Source organism: Delphinus delphis, chromosome 20 (genome assembly GCF_949987515.2).
Source record: "Delphinus delphis chromosome 20, mDelDel1.2, whole genome shotgun sequence".
NCBI lineage: Eukaryota > Metazoa > Chordata > Mammalia > Artiodactyla > Delphinidae > Delphinus > Delphinus delphis.
In genome coordinates, this window is record NC_082702.1 from 6,330,705 (window position 1) to 6,358,192 (window position 27,488).

Genomic DNA, 27,488 nt, shown 5'->3' on the forward strand with positions numbered 1-27,488 from the left:
GGAGGAGAGGACTGCCAGACAGGACGTGCAGCCAACATTTTGGAGTATTGCAGTCAAAGGCAGCAAAACGGGTCAGGGGCTGAAGGAGAGCACAGAGGTTGAGAGAAGGTTTTTAAAAAATTCTGTTCATGGAACATGGGAGACATTGTAGCATGTGTGTATGTTAATGGAGAAGAAGAAAATTGATGATGCAGGCAAGGGAGCAGAGGACTGCTGGCTGGAACAGTGTCCTCGAGGAGGTGAGAGGGGATGGGGTACCTCGCACAAGTGGAGGTGTCTTTCTTAGACGGAGGTGAAGATTGTTCACCTATAGAAATGGAAGGGGGGCGGAGCATGTGAGCACAGATGCAGGTAGATGGCAAGTCTGACCTTTCTAGCGTTTGTTATTCTGACGGGTGAAAAGTGGTATTTCGTTGATGTGTGAGAAAGATGATGACTGGGACCAACATCCTTAATAACATGGATCCTGCTCTAAAGAAGAAGTCACCTCAGTGTGTCAATTTCTTGTGCATCTGTCTCTCCAAAAGACCAAGTCTGATTTCTCCCCAGGCGTCTCTCTTTCTACCTCTTTCATCGTCTTGCCTTTGTCTCTCCCTGCATTTCCTCTGCTCTCTCCCATCCACCTTGTTTTTCTGTCTCTGTGTATTTATCCCTTTGGGTCTTTCTTAGTCTCCCCATCCCTTCACATCTGCATCAGGGCCTCTGCTCTGGGCATGGGTGTAGGGCCAACTTTCTCATCCCAGCCAGCAATTCCAACCAGAACTTCCAGTTCCTGCTTGACAAAGAACCTCATTTTGAAGCCAAGCTATAGGGTGGGGGCCCCCGGGAACCTCAGGCTGCCTCCATCTCCAGCTTTACTTATTTAACAAGCGTGTTTGTGGCCTTTGGTTCGTGTCAAACTCTCCTCTAAGCATCTTCAGATATTAACTCATTTAACCCTGCTCTGTGAGGCAGGTGCTGTGGTTAGTGCCATTTTACGGAGGCACAGAGTGGCCATGTCACTTGAACTGAGCTCTGATCCACTAGGAACACTGTCTCTTTTTCTAGTCCTTTTTCTTTCTTGCTCTAGCCCTTCTCTCTGAGGGCGACAGACCCTGATCTATGTGACAGTACCCCTGGATTTGGTCTAACTGGCATGTGACTTTCAGCTACTCACTGAACTCCGTGGGCTCCAGTTGCCTTATTGATCAAGTGAGGGGGTAGAGTACCCCCAACTCTTGGTGGGTCCATGACCTCACTTCAACAAGAGTCAGCCAATCATTAGCCCTACTGTCAGTGTTGACCTGGTACTCACCCCTCCACAAATACCAAAGACAGCCACCCCACTGCAAGTTCCAGCCGTTCCCAAGGGAGAAAGACTTTTTCTGGAAGTGTGGACCTAGGCCACAAAGGAGCACAGGTTCCCCGACTTCCCACACAAACCTGTCACCTCACTTAACCCGCATCCTCCCTCCTGCCACTCAGCCTGAACCCAACTCAACTCAGAAAGAGTGAACTCGGTCCCTACTCTGGGTCCAGTCCTGGGAAGTGGGGTAATTCCAAGGTGGGGAAGGACAGTGGCTTTCTGTCACCATGAGAGGTACTCACAGCTATGACCCAGCACGCTCCTACCAAAACCCTACCCTGACGCAGATACTGGACCTCACATCTGGCGCTCATTAACAATGTCAACGCACAACACCAACTCAACTGTATTTCAACACCTCCCCACCCAAATACTCAATCTTGGCCTCATCTCCAGCCCCACCCCAACTGGACTCTCAACAACATTATCCCCAGATCCCTCCCATCTACAGCTTAATTCTATCCCCAAAACCAACTCCAACCCCATCCTCACCCCAGGTCCATTCTCTTCCCCAAACTCACCTGTGTAGTCGTCAGAGCCCCTCCCCCCACACCAACCACCATCTTAAACCCGACCACACACTTTTCTTCCTAGTGTAGGGAAAAACTGTGAAAGACTTTCAGATGGACCCAACAGACGTCATCAATGGAACACGAGGGGGGTTATCTGATTCTATGGGGTCTCAGCTTCTTTCACTGTCTTTGATCTACTTTACAACTCTGTAAATGATAACTAGTGGATCGTAGTGCAAATAATTCTCGTCCGTAACCGTGCACATGAGTTTTGTCAGGTGGAAGTACAATTCTCTCCCCTCCATATAGAATAAGCCAGTTTCGCATCTATTGGTGAATTCATGTTAGCGCTTCTTATCGCCCGCGCACCGCAACGAAGTGTAGCCCCCGCTCACCGCAACTAGAGAAAGCCCGCACGCAGCAACAAAGACCCAGGGCAGCCAAAAATAAATTAATTAATTTTAAAAAAAAAGAAGGGCCTTGTGCTCATGATAAGGTGCTACCAACGAATTCAGTTCCCTCCATCGGAGGATTAAGAAGTCTCTCAGTCAATGAATGAACTTAAAAAAAATAGAACCTACTTCAGAGGGTTCTTGGGAGGATTGAGTTAGTGTGTGAGAGCGCTCCCTAAGGAGAACGCCCGGTACGGAGTGAACGCTTACTAAGTGGTTGCTCTCATTAGTATTACTGTTGTTCTTATTATTGATGTCATTGTTATGCTTCCTCCAAGGCCCCAGTGCCAGAGCAAGACACCTTGGGTGGCAGCTGTGTATTTGAGAGAATGAAAGGTAGCCGCCCAAATCCTTCCCGTGGGACAGAAAATAAGGACATAGCTGAGACGGAGATTCTGACTGCCAACAAGACCTTAATTCAAGAAGGCCAGCCAGGTGGCAGGCTTCTCAGACCACCCTCCTCCCTGCCGTCTCCAGGGACTTTGCAGCCACACGTCCTCTCCTCCCTGTTTTTGCCCAGGGGAGTTTTAACATCCTGGGCAGGAAGGAATTTGGAGGCTGGTGGAGGGAGAGAGGAGGTGAAAATACTGGGGAAGAGAACAAAGCAGAGAGAGGAGAGTCAAAGAGATAACGATACTTCCTGTCTTTGGTCCAGCAGATGAAGCCCTTTCATGCCATTTCCCCAAGGCCCCGGTTGGGGAAATGTCAGCTCCCCATTTTACAGAAGTGTAGACCTAGACTAAGGAAAATCCGCCGGTGAGTTGAATCCATCCAGGCTGATGGAGACACATTCCTGTATCTCTCTTCTGAGACCCTCTTCAGGGGCAGCCCCCTCAAGTCTGGAAGGAGGGCCCAGACCGTGCTGAACCACTGCCCGATGTGGGAGGCCTTGTTTAAGGGACGAGGCCGGACTTACCAGGCAAACGGGAACAACACGCATAGAAGCCCGCAGTTCCGTTCTAACAAATTCAACGCTAAGATGAAAGAAGCGGACAGGCCGTGAGAGGGTTGAAGAGGCCAGAGACCCAGGTCAGGTTTTTTGGAGGAAGGGATAAGGAAGGATAATGTAGCCATCCCACAGAAATAGGACGGAGTCCGCCATCCAAGGATTGGTTCAGATGTCATGATTCGTGATGCCCCACATGGGGACTTCCCTGGCGGGCCAGTGGTTAGGACTCCATGCTTTCACTGCAGGGGGGTGCAGGTTTGCTCCCTGATCAGGGAATCAAGATCTCACATGCTGCACGGTGTGCGCCCCCCGGCCCCCCCCCAAAGAAACTCAAACAAACAAAACGATGCCACACCTGCAGCAAAGGGTCCTTTCTGCCCCTGTGGGGTGACCACCATTGGCACTGTGAGTGGGGGTCTAGATGGGACCACCACCTTGTCCACTGAAAAAAAAACGCACAACCTAAAAGGTGGGAATTACGTTTTATTCAGCAGACATGCTGAGGACTTAAGCCCGGGAGACGGCCTCTCAGAGAGCTCTGAGGGACAGCGTCAAAGATAAGGGAGGAACCAGGATATACACTGGAGCGTTAGCAACAAAAGCCAGACAGTCGGGAACGTCAAGAGATTACCGTGCATTAAAGAAAGTCAACAAACAAGCACCTCCAGTTAGTGAATTTCATGCCTTTCTATGTATGGGAAGATGCCAGAGTCTGGGCTCGTTGAAATCACTCCTTTGCTGTGCACCTCAGCTATGCAGGGCCAGTAGCCCGTTTCTCTCCATCCTGAATCCCGGCAGGGCGCACAGTCCTCGGTGGCCGAAGTGGCTGTCGATGGCTCGACGGCTGCAACGTCCTTTGTTTACTGGTACGGCAGGTGACACTTTTTGTCCACGGCCTCCGAGGTCTTTCTCATCTTGCCGTCTGGCTCACTGGCCCCGCGGCCAGGCATTTTGAGGTGTGCCGCCAGCTGCTCTGTTTGCTGAGACCTAAGGAGACTCCGTTGTAGATTTAACAGACCTAAGTCAGAAGTTTCCATAGTTGGTGTTCAGGAACGGGGTATGGGGCCCTCCTTCAAGGGGCCCTGGGTTGTGCATCTCCAGCCGGGACCTTTGTGCCTCTCTCCTTCCCTGAGGTCGGAAGGTGGGACTCTGAGTTCCAACCCCTCCAATCAATTGGTTGGTTCCCCTAGCAGCCAGCCCCCATTTCCTCCCCCATCCTGTCACTTCATTAACATAAACTCAAATAGGGTTACTGGGATTTATTATGAAAAGCAAAAGAGGCTCATCTTTCCCCTACCACTTGGGAAATTCCAAGAGTTGGGTTTCTTTTAATAAATTAATTTATTTTATTTTTGGCTGTGTTGGATCTTCGTTGCTACGCGCGGGCTTTCTCTAGTTGCGGTGAGCGGGGGCGGGCTTCTCACTGCGGTGGCTTCTCTTGTTGTGGAGCACGGACTCTAGGCACGCAGGCTTCAGTAGTTGTGGCACGTGGGCTCAGTAGTTGTGGCGCACGGGCTTAGTTTCTCCGCGGCATGTGAGATCTTCCCAGATCAGGGATCGAACCCGCGTCCCCTGCATCGGCAGGCGGACTCTCAACCACTGCGCCACCAGGGAAGCCCCTCCCCAAGAGTTTTTAAAAGCTCTGTGACCAGGACAGGTTGGTGGGGACAGATGGTGAGGTGGGTTTATATTGTCCAGGAGGCTGTTGGATGCACAGGAATGAGAACCAACCTGCCCCAGGTGACAGGTGAAACTGTCAGGTGTATACAATCAGTGCAGAGGACAAGGCTTAGGACAGAGCCCTGGGAACACCCTTGTTTGTACAGACACCAATGGAGGGAAAAAAAAAAAAAAAAGGCCTATTAATGAAGGAGGCTGGGAAGGAGAGTCAGGAGAAGGAGGAAAACCAGAAATGCATGGTGTCCCAGAAGGAAACCCAGAGAAGGGAGGCCGGCCATGTTGAGTGCTGCCCAAAGGTTGAGTAAGACGGGGACAGGCAGGTGACTGTTGGATTGTTCAACATGGAAGTCTCTGGAGACCCAAAAAGACTGTGGCTATGGGGTGCAAGCAGTGAGTAGATCTCCAGGGAGAAGTGTTGCTGGGAAGAATGGTAGGAAAACAAGGCAGTAACTGAGGGGCGTGTGGACTGTGGGTTGCGATTCAACTCTGTGGCCCCGGCATCTCCCAGCAGATTATCAGGCCCACACAGCAAAATGTTTGCAGAGTGAATGAATGAATGAATGAGACAGAAATAGAGTGAGAGAGAGGTGTAAAGGTAAACTGAAGACTACAGAGAAAAAGATTCTGTCATCCAAGTCAGCTTTGAAAATTCCTCCTTTTTTTTTTTTTCTGCAGTACGCAGGCCTCTCACTGTTGTGGCCTCTCCCGTTGCGGAGCACAGGCTCCGGACATGCAGGCTCAGCGGCCATGGCTCACGGGCCTAGCCACTCCGCGGCATGTGGGATCTTCCTGGACCGGGGCACAAACCCGTGTCTCCTGCATCGGCAGGCGGACTCTCAACCACTGCACCACCAGGGAAGTCTCCCACCCATCTTTTGTTGCCTTGTTCGAGGACCCCAAGAGGAAGTGGTAGGTAGACATTTAGCTTCCTCCCAGCCCCACTTTTTAAAAAATTTATTTTATTTATTTATTTTTGTCTGCGTTGGATCTTCTTCGCTGCGCGCGGGCTTTCTCTAGTTGCGGTGAGCGGGGGCTACTCTTGGTTACGGTGCACAGGCTTCTCATTGCGGTGGCTTCTCTTGTTGTGGAGCATGGGCTCTAGGTGCGTGGGCTTCAGTAGTTGTGGCACGTGGGCTCAGTAGTTGTGGCTCGCGGGCTCTAGAGCACAGACTCAGTAGCTGTGGCTCACGGGCTTAGTTGCTCGGCGGCATGTGGGATCTTCCCGGACCAGGGCTTGAACCTGTGTCCCCTGCATTGGCAGGCGGATTCTTAACCACTGCGCCACCAGGGAAGCCCTCAGTTAGTCATTCTTTTGCTCATTCACATATTTGGATAATGATTAACGATACAAGTTCTGGAGCCAGTCTGCCTCAGTTCAAACTCCAGTTCTGCCTCTTACCAACTGTGTGACTTTGGGCAAGCAGCTCCACCAAGCTGTGTCTCGGTTTCCACACCTATGATGGTATCCATGCCCTGAGACATCACCCCACGTGTTGGGATGCCTGAGTTGTCTTTAGGGAATGGGCTTCATGGTGAGCTTATGATGACGCCCAAGAGGAAAGCATGAGACCCAGGGACTTGAGCGCTCCAGGGGCTCCCTGGATGAGGTGGCAAAGCTGCTCAGAGCTTTTTCGGAGAGCAGGAGGTCTGTCCTCTCTGAGTCTCCAGCTACAAAAAGGGATTGACTTTATCCAGAAGCCACAAGCCGCAAGTCTGTGTGTCAAAAGAGAACCGCTAAGCAGTCATTCCCCACCCCCACTCCCTGCCGCCCCGGGCAATCACTAGCCTGCTTTCTGTCTCCACCGATTGGCCTTTTCCGGATATTTCATATAAATGGGATCATACGGTTTGTGGGCCTTTATGACGGGCTTCTTTCCCTCCGCACAGTGTTTTCAAGGTCCGTCCACGTGTAGCACACATCAGTACTTTGTTCCTTTTGTAGCTGAATAATACTCCATAGCATGGACAGATCGCCTTTTATTTGTCCCTTCATCATCTGATGCACATCAGTTTAACGGGTATGGGGTCTCCTTTGGGGGTGACGAGCATGTTCTGGAATTAGTCGGTGGTAGCATAGCATAGCACCGTGAGTGCAGTGGAATTCACGGCGTTGTAGACTTTAAAATGGCTCGAAGGCTGGATTTTATGTTATATAAATTTTACTTCCAAAAAAAAATAAAAAGATAAGAGGAGAAAGAGAAGGATTCTGTCCTGAGTCTCTTTCACTCTCCCTCTCTCTGTTTCCTGTCCCCTGTCTCTCTTTCTCAGTGGACGGCCCTATGCAAACAACTTTCATGGAGTTAGATAAATCGACCTCCTAAGACCTGTGCTCTGAATTTAAAAACATCAATTAGAACCAAGCTTCCTTGGATCCCAGTTTGGAAACTCCTCTGTCTCCCCTATTTTGTTTTTGGCTTTTTATTTTGCGGTACACAGGCCTCTCACTGTTGTGGCCTCTCCCGTTGCGGAGCACAGGCTCCGGACGCGCAGGCTCAGCGGCCATGGCTCACGGGCCCAGCCGCTCCGCGGCACGTGGGATCTTCCCGGACCGTGGCACGAACCCACGCCCCCTGCATCAGCAGGCGGACTCTCAACCACTGCGCCACCAGGGAAGCCCTGTCTCCCCTCTTTTGAAACCTCTTCCCTCTCCTCCTCTTCTGTCTCAGGCTCTCTCTGCCCTTGGTTTCCTTGACTCTCTCACTTCCACCCTGTTGCCCCTTCCATGAAACGCTCAGGGAGGAGTCCAGGTATCTACCTGCCCCACTCTCCCTGAGGCTTCATTACAGGAGTCGGGGAAGATCCCAGATCACCTTGCGTCATTGGCCTCAGGGCTGCTGGCTAGTTTGCAGAGGAGGGGAGAAGGAAAGGGCCTGGGTCTTCCCTCCAGAGCCATACTGGGGCCCCCGCCCCCCTCCATTTAACTGTAAATCTCACTAATTGTCATTAGCCAAGAAGAGTTTCTACCTGATTAGAGGGTGTCCCGCCCCATGTCTACCTTGTCTCCTTCCCTCAACCCGTAAATCGCATGAGCTGGGACAGAGTTAAAAGCTGTATCAGCTGCTGGTCTGGGACAGACAGACGGAAGGAAGAAGACAGGTGGTGCAGCATGACAGGTGGCTGAGAGGCCAGGTGAACAGCAGGAGAGTTGCCTGATAGGGTGGCTGGCAGATGAAGAGACAAGCAGGCAGGGGGCCAGACAGATAGCAGAGAGACCGACAGGCTGAGATTGCAACGGTCACATGGAGGAACCGGCAGGCGGAGAAGCAAGGTGAGCAGGGGGCAGGCCAACATCAGTGAGGGGGTAACGCTCGGGGGATGGGGACAGAGAGGAAAGGGCCTGTGGACCATCCCCTCCTCGTGGAATTGCTGGTGGAAGGGGAGGAGAAAGGGAGGGTCCACTTGACAGGGAAAAGGAGGGTCCAGTTGCCGTCTCTGAGATGCCTCGCCTTTTCCCCAGAACCTGGAAGTGGACCACCATGGTGTCCAGCACCTTTTTTCTCCTGTGTTTGATTGGTGAGTTCCCCAGAAGGCAAGGAACCCTCACGAGGATGCCTGGCGCTGAGGAGGGGAGGGAGGCTGGCTGACTCTATGCCTCCATTCACCTCCATCTCCAGGAGTCCTATGCACCTCGCTCTCCCTGTATCTTCCGATCCATCTCCCCTCTGTCTCTCCCTGTCACTATGTCTCTGTCCTTTCTCTCTCTGAATCTCTGTTTCGCTTATCTTTAAGCATCTCTCTCTCTTCCTCTTTGTGTCCTTTGGGTGTTTCACTGTGTCTTTATATATCACTGGGTCTGTGTCTCCCTGCCTGTGACTCTCTCTCTCTCTCTCTCTCCCTCTCGGTTTCTTTCTCTTGCCTCTTTCTTGTTCTTTCTGTATCTCTCTTTCTATCTGGTCCACAGTCTCTAGGTTCCTGACTGTCTCTCTGGCCCATGCCACTGTCCTCAGGGCTCAGCCACGAGGGCACACAGAAGGTTTTTAAAGGCACGGAGCGTATCCCTCACTCTCAGCTTTGGCAGGTGGGGCTGTTTGAAGGTACACAGCTGCGCTGTGGGGGAGTCCTCATCGACCGCAGGTGGGTTCTCACAGCTGCTCGCTGCAGCAACAGGTAAGCCCCCCACTTGGGTCCCTGCCTACTCAGGGTGGGAAGGGAGGGTGATGGGGAGGGTAGCACTGGGCGGAGGGGGCTCACAGGAGTAAGGAGATGGTCCTGCAACAAGAGGGTCTGAGGTTAGACAAGAAGTAGGACTTCTTCACAATGGGCCTGGGGTGGACCTGGGTGGAGATCGGTGGGGTGGAGGTCAGGGGAGAGCCCTGGAATCTGCCCACCCCCCCAATGTTCCCTCATGTCCCCCTTCCTTCCCATAGGGTGTCATCAGTTCAGCATCTCCTGACCCAGTCTAGCTGGGGACCCACGTCTGACCCAAACTCTTTGCGCAGCTTCAGAGTTACATCTGCGTCTCTCTGGGCCTCAGTGGTCCCATCTGTAAAATGAGGTCAGAGGTTACATCCGGCGCCTCTCTGGGCCTCAGTGGTCCCATCTGTAAAATGAGGTCAGAGGTTACATCCGGCGCCTCTCTGGGCCTCAGTGGTCCCATCTGTAAAATGAGGTCAGAGGTTACATCCGGCGCCTCTCTGGGCCTCGGTGGTCCCATCTGTAAAATGAGGTCAGAGGTTACATCCGGCGCCTCTCTGGGCCTCAGTGGTCCCATCTGTAAAATGAGGTCAGAGGTTACATCTGGCCCCTCTCTGGGCCTCAGTGGTCCCATCTGTAAAATGAGGTCAGAGGTTACATCCGGCCCCTCTCTGGGCCTCAGTGGTCCCATCTGTAAAATGAGGTCAGAGGTTACATCCGGCGCCTCTCTGGGCCTCAGTGGTCCCATCTGTAAAATGAGGTCAGAGGTTACATCCGGCGCCTCTCTGGGCCTCAGTGGTCCCATCTGTAAAATGAGGTCAGAGGTTACATCCGGCGCCTCTCTGGGCCTCAGTGGTCCCATCTGTAAAATGAGGTCAGAGGTTACATCCGGCGCCTCTCTGGGCCTCAGTGGTCCCATCTGTAAAATGAGGTCAGAGGTTACATCCGGCGCCTCTCTGGGCCTCAGTGGTCCCATCTGTAAAATGAGGTCAGAGGTTACATCTGGCGCCTCTCTGGGCCTCAGTGGTCCCATCTGTAAAATGAGGTCAGAGGTTACATCTGGCACCTCTCTGGGCCTCAGTGGTCCCATCTGTAAAATGAGGTCAGAGGTTACATCTGGCGCCTCTCTGGGCCTCAGTGGTCCCATCTGTAAAATGAGGTCAGAGGTTACATCTGGCGCCTCTCTGGGCCTCAGTGGTCCCATCTGTAAAATGAGGTCAGAGGTTACATCTGGCGCCTCTCTGGGCCTCAGTTTTCCCATCTGTAAAATGAGGTCAGAGGTTACATCTGGCGCCTCTCTGGGCCTCAGTGGTCCCATCTGTAAAATGAGGTCAGAGGTTACATCTGGCGCCTCTCTGGGCCTCAGTTTTCCCATCTGTAAAATGAGGTCAGAGGTTACATCTGGCGCCTCTCTGGGCCTCAGTTTTCCCATCTGTAAAATGAGGGGATTGGGATTTGTAGGTCTGATGCTCTCGATTTTTTTTCTTTTTCCAAAAGGGAAGTTTCAGACATGGAGAGACAGAGATATTTGGGGACAGGGAGGGACACCAGCAGGACAGAGTCCACTCATTATTCCCCCGTTCGTTTAGTTGACGGTGTTGATGGCCTAGGCCACCCGCTGGGTGGTGGGAACAGGGCAGTGAATAGGACTAATGGATGTCCCTGCCCCCATGGCCATCACCAGCTAAGAGAATCAGAAAGTGACACACATGCAGTAGCATGGAGAGGAGCAACAGGACCAACACTAGAAACGGAAAGATGGCGATGGAAATAGAGACCAAGAGGCGGGAAGAGACTAAGAGAGTGAGAGCAAGGGAATGAACAACCATCAAGGTGCGGAGCAGCAGAGAGAGGCAGGCGGGTCTGGGAGCCCCAGGCCAGCCCACCCTGCCCCTGCTGAGCCTCTGTGACCCCCAGCAGGTACAGCCTCAGCCAGATGGACTGGACCAAACAGATCCGGCACAGTGGCCTCTCCGTGACCCACCCTGGCTACCAGGCAGCCCTGCAGAACCAAGACAATGACCTCCGGCTTCTGCAACTGGGCATCCCTGTTCTCTTGACCCGCAGTATCCAGCCCCTGCCCCTGCCCACGACCTGTGCAGTGGCTGGCACCAGGTGCCACATCTCGGGCTGGGGCACCGCCAACCACACAAGGAGTAAGGGGGTGCTGGGGTCAGGGGTCACGATTGGCAAAAATTTGCGGCAGAGGGTGAGAGGTCAGGAGTCATGCCATCTCAGAGGAAGGATGGGTAAAGTGTCACACATCAGGATTCATGCTTTAGGGTCTGAGATCATGGTGCGTAGGGGTCTTGGGAGTTAAAGAGGTTAAGTGGTTGTGTATGGAGTTAGGAGTCATGGGTCAGGGATGTGGTTAGAGGTCAGAGTGATGATATCAGACTGGATGGAGCAAAAGACATATGTAGATAGGCTCTTGGGGTCATGGGTCAGGCACTCTGATGTTAGTCATTGTAGAGTTGAGGTCATGGGATCCAGATGTTGGCCACAATCCGAGGATGGAAACTGGGATTCGATCAAGGATCACTGGTCTGGGACTGGAAGCCACAGGGCTTGGTGTGTGGAGGTAGAGGTTAGGGGTCATGGAGTCTGGAGTCAAATAAACTAGGATCAGAGGTCACTTTGGAGGATTCCGAGCTGAGGTTGGAGGTTAAGGTGAAGACAAGGAACATGGGGCCAAGAGACAGAGAGAAGACATGAGGCCAAGTTGGGATCAAAGGGCAATAAGATTGAAGGTCAAAGGTCACAGTAGCTGGGATTGAAGGAGAAAGCCAGGTCTGGATTCACTGTATCTGAGTCGTAAGCTGAAGGTCAGGGAGATGGGGCCAATGAATTGAAATCAAGAGCTACTGTGTAATCAAGTCATAATCTGAAATTTAGAGCTTGGAAGATTGTAGTGGAGGTCATAGGGAGGGGGTGGGGTATAGACTTGTATTGGGTTTCCTTGAGAAGAGGGATGTGGCCTCTTTGGGGACATGAGGGAAGCTTTGGGGGATCCTGCAGCATCCCTCTTCCATCCCCAGACCAGTTGTCAGACCGACTCCAATGCCTTAACCTCTCTATCGTCTCTAACGCCACCTGCCGGGCAGCGTTCCCCGGGAGAATCACGGACAACATGGTGTGTGCTGGCGGCATCGCTGGGGAGGATGCCTGCCAGGTGAGCGACTGCAGGCAACATCCGGGACAGAAAGTAGGGGAGGGAGAATTGGGGAGGTGGGGAAGGGGGAGAAGGTAAGTCAGGGAAAGGAGATGGGGAGAGAGATAAGGTCAGAAAGAAGGGGAGGCACAGGATGCGGGAGGGAGAGCCAGGGAGTGGAGGACAGAGAGAGGGAGGGCAGAAACAGAGAAGGAAAGATGGGTGGGGCACAAAGGGAGGGAGAGGAAGAGACAAAGACAGACGATGGGGGAGGGAAAGAGGCAGCCGGCATCTGGAGCTCAGGCAGGTAGCCGGCTGTCTCTCCAGTTCCGAGTCTTCCCCATACCATCCAGTTGGTGCTGGCCCAATTAAGAGCGAGAGATTCCAGGATGGAGGAGGAAAGGAGGCTGGAGGACTCTCTCACCCTGTAATTCTGCTACCTTATCCTCTCGGTCCTTCACAGAGGAGGCTGCCCCTCCCTACTGGCCAGGGCCCCAGCCACCGTCTTGGAGAGAACTCTTAAGGAGTCCCGCCCTCCTTCTCTAGGATTGGTCACTGGTTCTGGTGCTCTCCTCCCTCATTGGTCAGAACCCCAGCCATTTTCCTTGACACGGAGTCCCGTCCTCCTTCGCTGGGATTGGTCACTGGTGCCTGTGCTCTCTTCCCCCATTGGTCAGAGCCTACCCATTGTCCTTGAGGGAACGCTCTACCCAGCATAGAGCCCCGCCCTCCTTCCCTGGCGTTGGCCCCTAGGGACAGTGTGTTCTCTATTAGTCATTGCTGTTGTCCTCTGGGAACTTGTGTGTTCTTTTTTCTCTGCTGACGAGGCTTGGAGCCACGGTCCTCAAGGCCCAGGAATGGGTGAGGGGGCAGGAGGCTGTGGAGAGGAAAACTGGAAAAGGATTTCTCCCATATTCAGATCATGCTCCTTCTCCTCTGCCTTCCAGAGTGACTCTGGGGGTCCCCTAGTATGCGGAGGAGTCCTTCAGGGTCTGGTGTCCTGGGGATCCGTGGAGCCTTGTGGGCAAGAAGGAATCCCAGGGGTCTACACCAATATTTGCAAATACGTGGACTGGATCTGGATGGTCACGAGGAACAACTGACCTGCTCCCTCCACCTTCATGCCTCAGCTTGGGGGCCACTCTGACCCTCAGAGCGCCAATACCTCCTCCATCATCACCCCCAGCTCCCACTCTTCTTGGACTGGGGATCTTCTTCCTGGAACTCCAACTCCAGCCAGCCCTTCTAAGACCCATGGTTGGGGGAGGAGGGAGTATACAACTATCTGGGATAAATATAACTGGAGGAGGGGCTGTGTCTGTCTGTTTGATCCCCCTGCTGGTTGAGATTGGAGGGAGGGTTACCCATCAGTTGCCCTACCCACAGGTGTAGAAATAGAGATCAGAGAGGGTGAGGGTTTTCCCTCAGGGGCCACACAGGAATGGACTAGAGAAAGTTACTTATAACAGTAAAAAATTAAGGCCATTTTTCTCCATCTGCCGCAACAGGAACACTGCCTAGAGCTTATAAGCCGAAATGGGGGAGGGGTGTGTGTGGACAGGATTGTTGGCTGCAAAATACCAAATGAAAACTGCAAAATCAAAATCCACTACCATTTAATTGTGTCTATAGAACGTAACCTTCTTCCAACTAGCCAACTGCAACTTGGCTCAGCTGGAGCTGAGCACGTATTATACTTAATGTGGGGTGCGGGTTTGCTTTAATACATCTGCGATGATGGAGGGTGGGGTGCAGCCTTGGAAAGCAAGAGGACCCAGCCTAGGTCTAAAAATAGTTCTGCCCACTATTCTGTCTTCACAGCCTCTCCAGGAGTTGGAAAGAGAGTTTCTTCTCCGCAATGAATGGAAGGGAAATTTGAGGTGGGAGAGGGTGAGGGGTGACTGTGGCAGCTGTGGGAGCATTTGCTGACTGCCTATTGTACTTGGCTCTCCTGGAGTCATCATCCCAACCCCCTGAGGCAGGGCTGTCACCCCCATCTCACAGATGAAGAAACTGAGCCTCGCCGGGGTGGAGTCTCTCGTCCCACATCACTGTGGTAGGAAGAGGCAGTGCTGGGATCTGGGGCCAGGGCTGGCTGCTGTGAGAACCCAGGCCTACCCCGTAGTCCTTTTTTTTTTTTAAGTGCTACGTGGGCCTCTCACTTTTGTGGCCTCTCCCGTTGTGGAGCACAGGCTCCAGACGCTCCGCGGCACGTGGGATCTTCCCGGACCGGGGCACGAACCCGTGTGCCCTGCATCGGCAGGCGGACTCTCAACCACTGCGCCACCAGGGAAGCCCCTACCCCGTAGTCTTGCTTCACATGTCGTTAGGGGAGAGAGGAGGGTGAGACGGAGAACTAACTGATAACAAACAAGCTGGGAGAAGTAGGGATCGTCACTTGAGTTCTGCAGACGAGGAAATTGAGTTGGCTCGGATTTGGGAAGTCATCGGACCTACGTCACAGAGCAAGTAAATGCCACAGTGGGATTCTGGGGACCCTGGGTTCCTGGCAGCCTAAGAGGCTGGCAGAAGGGAGTGGAGGGAAGGGTCGGCAGAGAAGTAAAGCCCCAGAGGAGCTCTGGGGGTTGTGGTACCTGCCCAGGGCTGACTTCCCTTTCCTGGGCCTTGAATCCCACAGGCCCCAACCTGCCTTCCCCACCCTCCTGCCTGCCCCTTCGGCTGGCAGCAGCCCCACCTGTGTGACGTCCCAGTCCCCCCACCCCGCTCCTTGGAATGATGAAGGGAGGGGCCAGAAGGGGCCAGGGTCCCACCTGGACTTGGGCTGTGGGGAGGGAGGGGCTGGGAGATGAGGATGGAGAGGGATTTAGACACAGAAATGGAGGGAGGGAGAGAAAGAGACAGGGATGGAGGCAGGCAGAGACAGAGACACAAAGAAAGATATAAAGCATTAGAGGAGATGTGCAGAGAGACATGGGGAGAGAAGAACAGAGTTAGACAAAGAGAAAAAGGCCCAGAGAGACATAGGAACAGAAAGAAAAATGACACACACATACATACACACAAAGAATTATAGAAATGTGGGAGAGGTAAAGAGACACAGGGAAGGATGCAGACAGATGGACGGACACAGAGGTGTGGGGAAACAGAGAAGCAGAGAGAAGAGGGGCTTGGGGAGGTGACAGTGACAGGTGGGCAGCACCTCCAAGGCCCAGGGCTGGACTGGGGAGGGCTCCCACACACCCCGCCCCCAGGGCAGTAAGGCAGGGTTGGGAAGCCCAGTCATCCTGGGCCTGCGAGGGAGTGGGTGTGTGGTGAGGGGGCACCCCTGCCTGCTCGCCTTCCTGGTGCCTCCCGCTCCGAGACCCAGCCTGCCGCGTCTGCCACCACTGCCAGGCCCCCAGAGCCCGTGAGTCCAGAAGGGAAGGGAGGGCTCCCCTCCAGGCACCTGCCCTGCCGAGTGTGCCAGGCCTCTGCCCCAGCATCATTTCTCCTTCTGCTCTGTACTTCTTGGGGTGGGGGGGATTGTGTCTCTCTGCCTTGATCTGCATCTCCAGCAGCTGCCCCCCAACCTCAGTATCCTGCAACCCCACCTTCGGTCACTGAGTCCAACCCTCCAGCCCCACTCCCGCTGGCCAGGGCAGCTAAGGGCACTGGCCCTTCCAGTGATCAGCCCTTCTCTGCCTCACTGTTCTTCAAAGGGGCAGGGGTTCAGCAGGGGGGGGGGCCAGAATGATGTCCCAGGCCGAGCCCCCTACTGTACCCCAGGTAGCCTTCAAAGGGCTCGTATCACCCTGGCGTGGTTACTGAACGGAGCCTGGTTCCCTTTATCCTCCCACCCCAAGCTGCTGGGCCCCAGGTCTCAGGTGGGTAAGAAGGAAAACATTTTCCAAACCACCTACGAGGTCCCGTGGCTGATTTAAACGGAGCCAGCCTGTCGCTTGCCCTGGGCAATGCCTTCCCAGCAACTTGGGTATGAGAGGCTCTAACTGGGATTAGGCCCCTGCAAGGCCACACTCCATACCAAAGATTTATTTTGAAAGTTTGGAGGTTGGGATGCTGTGTGAGCCAAGGGATTCCTCACACCTGGTTGTTTCTCCCTGGGGAGAGCCGGAGCAGGCATGGGGGAGAGAGAGGGCGTGAACCAGCCCTAAATCTCCCCATGGAGTGATTTGGCCCCTTGTCCCTCCTTGTTCCCAGAAGAACCTGGGGCCTGCCCTGCCCCCCTCCAGGCCATGATGATTCTGCAATTAATCATGTTTGCTCTGGTGACAGGTACGGTGGAGATGGGGATGGGCAGGGGTCTCCCTCTCCAATCTCTAGGATTCCCAACCCTCTATGTCTAGACAATGACGGGGCTGATATTAAAAATATAGAACAACCATAGGGCATCTGAATGGATATATGAGCCATAACAAGGTCCTGGATGCCCCTTGCCTTCCAAAGGTGTAATCTCTTTAGAGCTAGGATGGGGAGAGGTCCAAGAGGGTCCCAGAGGAGGGACCGGGGCAGCTGGGGTGGTGTGGGAGACATTCAAAGAGCTCAGGAAAGTGGCTACTGACCGACGGGTGTGGAAGGATTTCAATCATTTAATACCCAGCCTGTCCATTCAGTGCGTCCCCATAGGACACCAGGCTATGGTCCTCCCCGCCGCTGCCCCATTTCTGGGAGTCGTCTCATGGCCGAGCCTCTTTTGCTCTCACCCTCTCTAGGACATGTAGGGGGAGAGACCAGGATCAATAAAGGATATGAGTGCTCTCCTCATTCCCAGCCGCCCTGGCAGGCGGCTTTGTTCCAGAAGACACAGCTGCTCTGTGGGGCAACCTCATCGCCCTCAAATGGCTACTGACGGCAGCCCACTGCCACAGGCCATGAGTGCGGGGGCAGGGGCGGGGCTGGGAGGGGGCTGGAGATGGAGAGGTGGATAGAGAAGGGCTTGGGGATGGGGAGAATGTGTATGGGGTGGGGAAAGTGGGGTCAGAGACGGGCACTGATGATGGGGATTGGGTTGGGATTGAAGATGGAAGGATGAATGATGTTGGAACTGGCATGGTGTTGGGAATGGGGTTGGATGCTGGGCTGGGGATAAGGTTTTGGTGGGAGATGGGGATGAGTTTGGAAGTGGAGCTATGTTTCTTCATTCTCTTCATCTCGCCCCTTCCCCCCCCCCACAATGTCACTCTCCATTTCCTGTCTCTCCTTCCCCTTCCATCTCTGACCACCATCTCTCTCACTTCAACTGATATGTAGCTCATCTGGGAGAACACAGCCTCCACTGACGGGATGGCTGTGAGCACACCCGAGGAGCCACCGAGTCCTTCCCCCACCCAGACTTCAACAGTAGCCTGCCCAACACAGCCCACTGCGATGACATCACGCTGCTGAACATGGTGGCCCCAGCCTTCGTCATCTGGGCCGTGCGACCCACAGGGTGTCATCACACTGTGTCACTGCTGGCACCCGCTGCCTCATTTCCGACTGGGGCACCACGTCCTGCCCCCAGTGTAGGGGCTCCAGAGAGGAGCGTGATGGGGGGTGGGGTGGGGGAAGGTGTTTATGATTGTGGAAGGAAATAGGGAACCAGAGGAACCTTCAAAGATGAGATTCATAGTGATACAAGAGGGTGCTCCCTGGAGGTGTCAATAGTGGGATAAGTTGAAAGGAAGTGTGGAAAAGTAAGGGCTGGGGAGGGCGGAGACAAAAGTTTGGGCCTTGGATTCAGGCAGACATGATGTGCAATTTCAGATCCACAACCTGCTAGTTGTAGGTCCTTAGGCAAGTCTCTGAACCTTGGTTTTCTTCTCTATAAAATGAGAATAATCACATCCACCTACTAGAGCGGGATTAGACATAATGTTTATAGAGCAACTGACGTAAAGAGTTTTACTTGATAGCGTTACTGTTGCTATGGTTACAAGCAGAGAGGTGAGTTGACTGCAAGCAAGAAGGACAGGAACTGGATTCAGAGCAAGGTCCCTGGTTCTCTGCTGGGTTCAGAGCAAGCCCTGCAGTGTGGGGAAGGGGAACAAAGGGATCTAATTTTCTGTACCCCCTCATGTCATTTCTACAGTGCACTTTCCCCACACCTAGCGATGTACCAACATGACCATCATCGAGCACAAGGAGTATGAGGACGCCTACCCTGGGGACATCACAGACACCATGGGATGTACCAGCGTTCGAGAAGAGGGCAAGGAATCCTGCCAGCTCAGAGGGCAGGGCTTGGGTCTCCAGTCACATTTCCATTCCCATCTCCAACCTCAACCATGTCTTCATCTACATCCACAATCTCATCCCCAACCTCAACGCCACCTCCCCCTGCAACCCCCAATCCATCTCCACTCCCAGGTCCCATTTCTAACATAAACACGATTCCCAGCTCCATTCCCAGTCCCACCCCTATTTCCGACCCTAACCATCCCCAAATCAATTTTCGACCCTAACCCCATCTTTGTTCTCACCCATAACTCTAACCTCACCCTCAATCCCATTGCCAACCCCATTTCAACCTCCACCTCACTTTCAACACAATTCCCCCCTCCTCCCTAACACCATGTCCAACCCTTTCCCCTCTCCTGAGGCCTCCCCTCCTCTCTGACTGGTTCTCTTCCTCCCCATCTCCAGGGTGATTCTGGGGGCCCACTGGTCTATAATGGGTCTCTTCAAGGCATCACCTCCTGGGGCCAGGATCCATGTGCTGTCAGCAGAAAGCCCAGGGTTTACACAAAGGTCTGCAATATGTGGTCCGGATCCAGAAGACTATAGAGAACAGTTAGCCAGGACCAGCTCATCACGGCCCAATCCCCTGCTCCCTACTTGGTGCTGTGGTACCTGTTCATTCTGTTAATAATGAAGCCTGAGCCAGGACCCCTTTATATACTTTTCTGGGGGCCTTCTTGACTATGAGAGATGCTGTACCTTAATAATCAATTTGGAGTTTGGGATTAGGAGACCTGGGTTCTCCTCCTGCCTCATACTAACTTGTGACTCTGGGAGTGAAAATAGTTGTTTGGTTCACTGTTGTACCTGCAGTCTCAAACACAATTCCTGGCACACACCAAGGTTTCAGTAAATAGTTACTAAACAAATGAATCTTTTGAATGCTTACTACGTGCCAGACCCTGGTCCAAGGGCTTTGAAATGTATCGACTGACGTAATCTTCACAAAACCCTACAAGGTTGGTACTATTATCATTATACCCATTTTGCAGCTGAGGAAACTGAGGCACAGAGAAACGAAGTCACCCGTTCACGATCACAGAGCCAGCAAGTAGAAGAGCAAGGAATCTGAAGCAAGGTGATTTCTTAACTGACAAGCAATACTACCTTGATTAAGGCTCCATTCCCTGGGACTTCCCTGGTGGCGCAGTGGTTAAGAATCTGTCTGCCAACGCAGGGGGTATGGATTCAAGCCTGGGTTCGAGCCCTGGTGTAATGAGGACCCAACGCAGCCAAAAATAAATAATTTTTTTTAAAAAAAGACTCCTTTCCTTATCTGTAAAATCGTGCATGCAAACGTATGATAGTACACAAAGTCAGTCAGCCTGCACATAGCTAAGACCCAATAAAAGGGAGCTATCATTGTTTTCTTTCCAACCTCTGCAATGGGTAATAGGTAGTTCATCGAGACCTGAGCAGGTCAGTACAGTAGCCACTAACCATACATGGCTATTTAAATTAAAACTGCCTAAAGTCAGAAATGTAATTCTTCATCTAGAGGGGTGGGATAGGGAGGGTGGGAGGGAGACGCAAGAGGGAATGGCTATGGGGATATATGTATACGTATAGCCGATTCACTTTGTTATACAGTAGAAACTAACACACCATTGTAAAGTAACTAAACTCCAATAACGATGTTAAAAATTTTTTTTTAATTTTTAATTAAAAAAATAAATGTAATTCCTCAGTTGCACTCGCCACATATCAAAAGCTCTCTAGACACATGTGGCTGGTGGCTACCGCGTTGCATAGCACAAACGGAGCACTTCCATCACGGCGGAAAGTTCAACTGAACGGCGCTGTGCTGGACAACCTCTAGAGTTAACTGACTTCTCGCTGGAGAAGATGCTTCACAAATAGTCCAGAACTCGGGGTCTCTTCTGCTGTTCTGCTCACCTTGCAGGGGAGGCAGTGGGCATGAGCAGTTAAGAGCCCAGAGCTGGAACTGGGCGTCTGGGTTGTTAAATGGACTTGCTGTGTGACCTCCTGTGAGTCACTGCCCTCTCTGAGCCTCCCATTCCTCACCTGAAATGAGGGAGCTGGCTGAAGTGACACTGATGCCCCTTGTAGCTTTTGGCCTCCTGTGATTCACGGGCCTGTGTGTCACCTGGAGACATGAAGAGGGCAGGAAGTATGTGAAGTGACCACACATGGGCTAGTTGCTGGGACACACGACGCTGCTCTGGCCGTGGATGAGGGCTCAAGCACAGAGCGTCCCTCTGGGTCTGCATCTTCCTCTTCCCTCTCTGTGTTTTCTTTCCCTCGTTTGTGTGCATCTCTTGTTCCTACTCTTTCCTTCGATCTATCTTATCTCTCTGCCTCCCTCTTTCAGGGTCAGCATTCTGGCTTTTCTCATTATGCCACTCTAGGTATGCACGTCCCTGTTTATTTATTTTCCTCTCTCTCGCTTACAATCATCGGTCTCCGACACTATCCCCGCGACCCCCACGGCCCCTGGGGATGTGGCACCCTCTTTCCCCATCTGCGAAGACTTCTTGGAACAGGGACCTGGGGAACCTCCATGAAATCCACCTCTAAAAAGGGTGTTTCGGGCACTGGGAGAAGCCTGTATTCCCGGGCCCCTCCCAGAGCAGGAATCTGGGGCCCAGGTTGGGTGCCAGCCTCACCCAGGGTGTAATTAGGGAGAGGGAAAGGGAGGAGGTAAATCCCTGGGGGGAGGGTGGGGAAAACGGCTCTTCGGGGTTAAAAGGGAGGGCCTGAAAGGGGTCCCTGGGCAGAGGATTACCGGCGGCCCACACGGCAGGACTGAGGCACTTCCCCTCCACGACTCCCAGGTGAGCGGCATGCACCTCACCTTGGTTGGGGTGGGTCGCGAGAGCACAGGTGGGGACCCTCGGGTAGCGGGCAGGAGACTTGTTCCAGCCTTAGTTTCCTTATCTACGGGACGCACTTCGGAGCCTCGAATCCCCAGCCCACCTGTGAAGGTAGGCGAACCCCGAAGCGCTGAGAGGCTGGCAGCCGGGACAGCCCCGGCCAGGAGAGCGCTCCCCTCGGGCGTAGGGAGAGCAGGACGCCAGAGCGGCGTCATTAGGGTATTTGCGCCCATTACGCCTGTTCAGGCCCCGATCGCCCGTCTGCCCACCCCTGCGTTTGTCGGCCGCAAATTAAACGGGTCCCCGCGGGCTGGGGTGGCCCAGGACGGGCGGACGGGCGTGGCAGGCTGGGGTGTCTGACCCGGCAAGTGTTTTGAACCGTCCCCCGCCCACCCGCACCCCCCCAGCCTAGGTCCTGGCCATGAGACCCTCACACCTCCACCTCTCCGCCGCCTCCGGCCCTTGGGGCCTCGAGAACCTTCTGCTGCCGCTACTGATGGCGCAACTCTGGGGTGAGGCCGGGGACAGGGCTCGGCGGGAGGTGCCGGACACCGGGGGCGATGGCAGAGTGGGCTCTTATCACCAAGCCCCGCACACTTCTCCTCCCCTTGGGACCCCAGCACTCACCCACAGATCCGGAGAAGTCCCGCCCCAAGTCAGACCCGCCCCTCTTCTAGCTCCGCCCTAGGTATCCCGCCCCCTTCACTCTTCCGAGATCCGTACTCCCCCTTTCTCCTCGCCGCGTCCTTTCCCCGCCCCTTCTTACTTCGCCCGATTTTACCCCAAGTCTTGCCTTAAGAGCCCTCTGCCCTCACCCCTTCTTCCGGCGAGTTGCGTTATTCCCACCACTACTTTCACCCACCAGGACCTGCTTTCTATCCCCGCCCCTTTCCGCCCCGCCCACCTTAGCCCCGCCCCTTCTGCCCCGCCTTGTTGCATTCCTGACCTCTTCAAGCTCGCTGCAGCGTCCCTGCTCCTCCAGACCCAACCTGTTAGGTCGCCTTACTCCATTCTTAACCCCGCCTCCTTGCCCTTTCACGCCGTTCTTCTCCGCCCACTTCCATTCAGTTCCTTCAGGATCCCCAATTTCCACGTACACTCTCGGGTTCAGGCTGTGCCCCCCCCGAAGCCCCGTCCCATGGCCCCACTCGGATCCCGCACCCAGTGCTTGCCCTGCTGTCCTGCCTGCTCTGATCTCCACCTCCTTTCTTTCTCCAGTCGCGGAGGCTCTGCAGCTCCCCGGAAACGACACGCACTCGCTCTCCGTGGCCTCCAGCGCCCCTTGCCCTTATAGGTCGCAGCCCTGGCAGGTGTCCCTCTTCAATGGCTTCTGGTTCCACTGCGCCGGCGTCTTGGTGGACAGGAGTTGGGTGCTCACGGCTGCGCACTGCGGGAAAAATAAGTAGGGAGAGCTGCTTAGGGACGCTACGGAGGGGCTGTGGAGGCAGGTCCCGGGGAGGGGGCGGGAAGGGCTGGGGTACTTGAGGGTATGGAACTAACAGCTCGATGTGGGGTCGGCCCTGGAAGGCTTCCTGTAGGAGGAGAGGTGGGCTTGTGCTGTGGCCACGAGGGGGCAGTGTGGTCTTTCTCAGAGTTTCTGGGCCCATCCAGAGCCACTGACCAGCTGATTCTGCTAGGGTTCCATTTAGGTGTAGATAGTTGTTTGCAGCAGACAGAAGCCAGGATCTGGTGTGGTTAGGACTTCAGAACTAAAAGAAATTGTTCATCTCATGAGTCCCCACTGAGGGAGGAAGAAAAGGGTAGGTTTACCAAGGTAGACCCTCTGCCCTCAATTCCTGCAGAACTCAGGGACCCAAACACCTGATCGTGTTTCCCCATGTCCCCCCAGATCAGGTCTCCAGCTCCCTTCTCCCCTACCCACTCCTCCCTCAGACCCAGGAGTCCCAGCCCCCAGGCCCCTCCCCTGCCAGGACCCAAGTGTCTATCCCCACCCCACTGCCTGTACCCTCCTTCCCAGGGACTCAGCCTTCAGTCTCAGTCCCCGTGAAGGCTTTGCATCCATGAGACTCTTCCCTCCCCAGGCCTCTGTGGGCTCGAGTTGGGGATGACCACCTGCTGCTTCCCCAGGGAGAGCAGATCCGCAGGACCTCTCTTCCTATTATCCACCCCAAGTACAAGAGCTCGGGCCCCATCCTGCCCAGGCGAACAGATGAGCATGACCTCATGCTGCTGCATCTGGCCATGCCCGTTGTGCTGGGGCCTCGAATCCAACCTCTACGCCTGCCCTATCGCTGTGCCCAGCCCGGAGACCAGTGCCAGGTCGCCGGCTGGGGCACCACGGCCTCCCGAAGAGGCAAGAGCTGGGGGCCCTGGGGCCTGTATCTTGGGGAAGGAGGACGAGGGGCCTGGACTCCTGGGCCTGAGGGAGGGGCATTTGGGGGCCTGAAGCCTGTGTTGGGAACAGTCTGGGTATCTGGGCTCCTGGATCCTGGAGGATTGGGGGCCGGACCCCAGGATTACCTGATGTTTTCTCCCATCAGTGAAGTACAAGCGCCTGAGTTGCTCCCGTGTCTCGATCCTGAGCCCTGAGGAGTGTGACGTCTTCTATCCTGGCGTGGTCACCAACAACATGATATGTGCAGGACTCAGCAAGGGTCAGGACCCCTGCCTGGTAGGAACTGGCCAGAGAGGGTCTCTGACTCATGGGAGCAGCATAGGGAGGTTATGGGAAAACAGACATCCCCAACCCCATAGCCACTCCCAGCCCAATTTCATCCCCACGTCCAGCACTATCCCATTCCTACGCCAACATCAACCCCATGTCCAACTCTACCTCCTTGGGTCCACCTTCTCATGCCCAACCCTGTCCCCAAGTCTACTCTCAAGCCAATCCCTAGCCCTAACCCCCTTCCCACCCCATCCTCAACCACATTCCCATCCTCAAGCCATGCCTAAGCCCCTACCTCAGCCCTATCTCTAGATCCAGCTCCATCCCTCACCTACCAAGAACTACAGTCCCAGCTCCATCGACTCTCCATTCTCATCCCCCACCCAATGCCCCCAAACCCCAAGTCCAACTCCATCACAACCCCACCCCACCCCCAACCCCAACCCAGCTCCAACCCTACCCAACACCTCCCTTCCCCATCACTACCCCAGCCCCCAAGTGGCAGCCTTTCCACTGGTGTATTTATTTGATCTCTCCTTCCTCCCACCCCCAGAGTGACTCAGGTGGCCCTCTGGTCTGTGATGAGACCCTTCAGGGCATCCTTTCATGGGGAGTTTACCCCTGCGGCTCTGCTCAGCGTCCAGCTGTCTACACTGAGATCTGCAAATACCGCAACTGGATAGAGAAAACCATCGGCTCCAAGTGACCCAAAGGCCCTGCAACTGCTTCGCCATCTGCCCTCTTCCTCCTTCCTCCCCTCCTTCCCCCGAAGACAGCTGGACTCTCCCCCTGCCCCACTCAAACTTCTGTCACCCATCCACACCTATTAACATCTCTCGTCTTCCCTCATGCCTCCTGCCCACTGCTGTTCTCTGCCCGCGTTGAAGCCAAGATGCAGAACGTGGTGGCAAAGTTTTGTTCATGAGAAACGAGGAAGCCGGTGGTCACTAGTCTCTGAGAGAAGTTATCAATCACCCAACCTGGCTTCCTCCACCACTCCCTGATGTGTGACCTTGGGCAAGCCAAGCGTCTTCTCTGAGCCTCAGTTTCCTCACCTGGAAAATGAGAACAATGAAGTGTGTACCTCATAAACGTGTTATGAAGAGACTCTAACGTGTGTAGATTGTTATGGTCATTGTCATGCAAAGTACTAACACGGTGGGTAGTGAGTTCTGATTAAATGGCAACAGGTCCTGGTGGGAATGTGTGGATTTTGTGTCCTGGGGAGAAAAGCACAGGGGTACCCTACCATCCCAACCCCCCATACCATCCCCATCCCCATCCCTCAGGGCTGATGGGAGAATTACATTCCTCACCCTCCTGTCAAGTTCCATGAAGCACCTCTTAACCACTTCCTTCTTCCCTCCCACTGTTTCCCATGTCTGGGTCTACCCAACACCTGTTCCTCCTGTCCCAGGAGGAACTGGGCTGTCTCTGAGTCATCTGGTACCTTCTGTGCCTTCCTGGGGCCACTGGAACTCAAGGGACCTCACCCTGCATCCGTCTCAGCCTCTAAGACCAGAGGACCTCACCCCACTTCAGTTGCTAAGTTTATGCAAAGAAGCCCTCGGAAATTTAGAGGAAATTTTTTGCTTTCTTTGTTAGATCCGTCCCCATCCCCTCACCTACTACCGGCTCCAATTCCAGCTCTACCACGTCTCCATTCTCATTCCCTGATCCAACACCCAGACACCCTAAGTCCAGCTCCATCCCCACCCCCATCCCAAATTGGCTTTGAAATTTTGCCCTGAAAATTGGGAGGAGGGCTTCTTGTCCTGTCCCTGAAACTGTCCCTGTGTAAATATTCCCATGCTGGGGGCTATTATACACAAAATCCAGGCAAAGCTAACAGAAGTTTCAGTGTCTCCACTTAGCCCAGACTTTGGAGTGGTAACGTAAGCAGAACACATGCACAGTAGAAATTTTCCATCCAGCACAGGTTGTTTTGTCCACTTGCACACCCCTCCCCCCTTTTTTTTTGGCGAGGCTTGTGGGATTTTAGTTCCCCGACCAGGGATCAAACCCGGGCCCTTGGTAGTGAGAGCACGGAGCCCTAACTACTTCCCTGTTTCCCCTTTCAAACACCAATTTATTTATTTTAAAATATACTATTTCAGTTTCATTTTATTTATTTTATTTTTAAATATTTAAATATTTCTTTATTTATGGCTGCGTTGGGTCTTCATTGCTGTGTGTGGGCTTTTTTCAGTTGCTGTGAGCAGGGGGTACTCTTCGTTGCGCAGCCTTCCCATTCCAGTGGCTTCTCTTGTTGCGGAGCACGGGCTCTAGGCGCGTGGGCTTTAGTAGTTGTGGCTCGTGGGCTCAGTAGTTGTGGCACGTAGGCTTTAGAGTGCAGGCTCAGTAGTTGTGGCGCACGGGCGTAGTTGCTCTGTGGCATGTGGGATCTTCCCAGACCAAGGCTCAAACCCATGTCCCCTGCACTGGCAGGTGGATTCTTAACCATTGGGCCACCAGGGAAGCCCACACCAATTTATTGAGCACCTGTTGTATGGCAGGCCCGGTGCTGGGCGCTGGGAACACAGTGGTGACCACAAGGTCCCTGCCCCACAGAGCCCACAGGAGATCGGGGCACAGGGTTTGAGCAGAGACTACACAGCTCTCTTCCGCTGACTATCCCCCCACTCCTATTAGCACACCCAGGAAACATCAGTCAGGCTTATCAGCTGAGTTCATTACGCAAGAATCAGAAGCGAAGTAGGTAGGAACTCAAAAACTCGATTCATTTTTAAAGGTAATTCACCCATTCCTTTAGTCACATCATAAATGTTTACTGAGCCATGTCCTATGCCAGGTCTTAGAGATGAGTCAGAGTGAGCCCTACCTTCGAGAAGCTGCTAGTCAGGTCAGGAAGCCTTGCGTTCTTGTCATTTGGGTCTCCATTTAAAGGTCACTTCTTCAAGGAGGCCTTCCAGGATTGCCCTGGCTAAAGGGGTCTCCCCCTGTACTCCTCCTCCCTGGCCACTAATCCATTGCTCTGTTTATTTCTTTTGCAGCACTTGTTATAGCAAAAATGATCTCATTTATCTGTTTACTCCATAATGGTCTGTCCCCTACTTCCCCTCACCCAGTCAATGTGGGCAGGGACTCTGATTAATTCACTGTGGTTTTCTAAGCACGTGGTCTGATGCTTGACACACAGAAGGCATTTAACACATTGTTGAATTAACAAATAACACAAATTGATCAGTGCTCTAACAGAAGGAGGCATAGGGTGCCCCAAGAGGGCCTAAGGACTCCTCCTGAAGGAATCGGGGAAGGCTTCTCAGGTGAGGGGATATATGCATGGGGTTTTAAAGGATCAGTAGGAGTTCACCAGGAAGCAAATATATTTCTGTAACTCACTGTGTGACTTGAGCAAAAAACTTGAATGCTCTCTTTACCACAGTTATCCCCACTATGAAATAGAGATTGGTTAGACCCTTGTGAGAATTAAATGAGAAAGCATACATGAAATGTTTAGCCAACTGCCTGGCACAGAGTAAACAGTCAATAAAGTTAGCAATCAAAATGTTCTATAGGGCTTCCCTGGTGGCGCAGTGGTGGAGAGTCCGCCTGCCGAGGCAGGGGACGCGGGTTCGTGCCCCGGTCCAGGAGGATCCCACAT

The 27,488-nt window shown here is 53.6% G+C and overlaps 2 protein-coding genes and 1 pseudogene across 3 annotated transcripts; all 3 read left to right on the top strand.

The window, feature by feature from the left end:
* The first annotated feature begins 8,414 nt into the window (after positions 1 to 8,414).
* Positions 8,415 to 13,326, top strand: LOC132416435 (kallikrein-12). The gene is made up of 5 exons (XM_059999809.1): positions 8,415 to 8,451; positions 8,886 to 9,045; positions 10,990 to 11,228; positions 12,111 to 12,244; positions 13,171 to 13,326. The coding sequence occupies exons 1-5, from the start codon at positions 8,415 to 8,417 to the stop codon at positions 13,324 to 13,326; spliced, it is 726 nt and encodes a 241-aa protein (XP_059855792.1).
* A 1,242-nt stretch (positions 13,327 to 14,568) lies between these two features.
* Positions 14,569 to 18,946, top strand: LOC132417010 (kallikrein-7-like; annotated as a pseudogene).
* A 2,115-nt stretch (positions 18,947 to 21,061) lies between these two features.
* Positions 21,062 to 25,056, top strand: LOC132416422 (kallikrein-10-like). 2 transcript variants are annotated; one of them, XM_059999794.1, is made up of 6 exons: positions 21,062 to 21,195; positions 21,642 to 21,746; positions 22,453 to 22,636; positions 23,277 to 23,548; positions 23,736 to 23,866; positions 24,417 to 25,056. In XM_059999794.1, exons 2-6 carry the CDS (start codon positions 21,656 to 21,658, stop codon positions 24,567 to 24,569), a joined length of 831 nt encoding a protein of 276 aa, XP_059855777.1. In that variant the 5' UTR covers positions 21,062 to 21,195; positions 21,642 to 21,655; the 3' UTR covers positions 24,570 to 25,056. The 2 variants fall into 2 exon arrangements, with proteins under 2 accessions (XP_059855777.1, XP_059855778.1); XM_059999795.1 differs by lacking the exon at positions 21,062 to 21,195 and adding an exon at positions 21,253 to 21,345.
* The last annotated feature ends 2,432 nt before the right edge of the window (positions 25,057 to 27,488 follow it).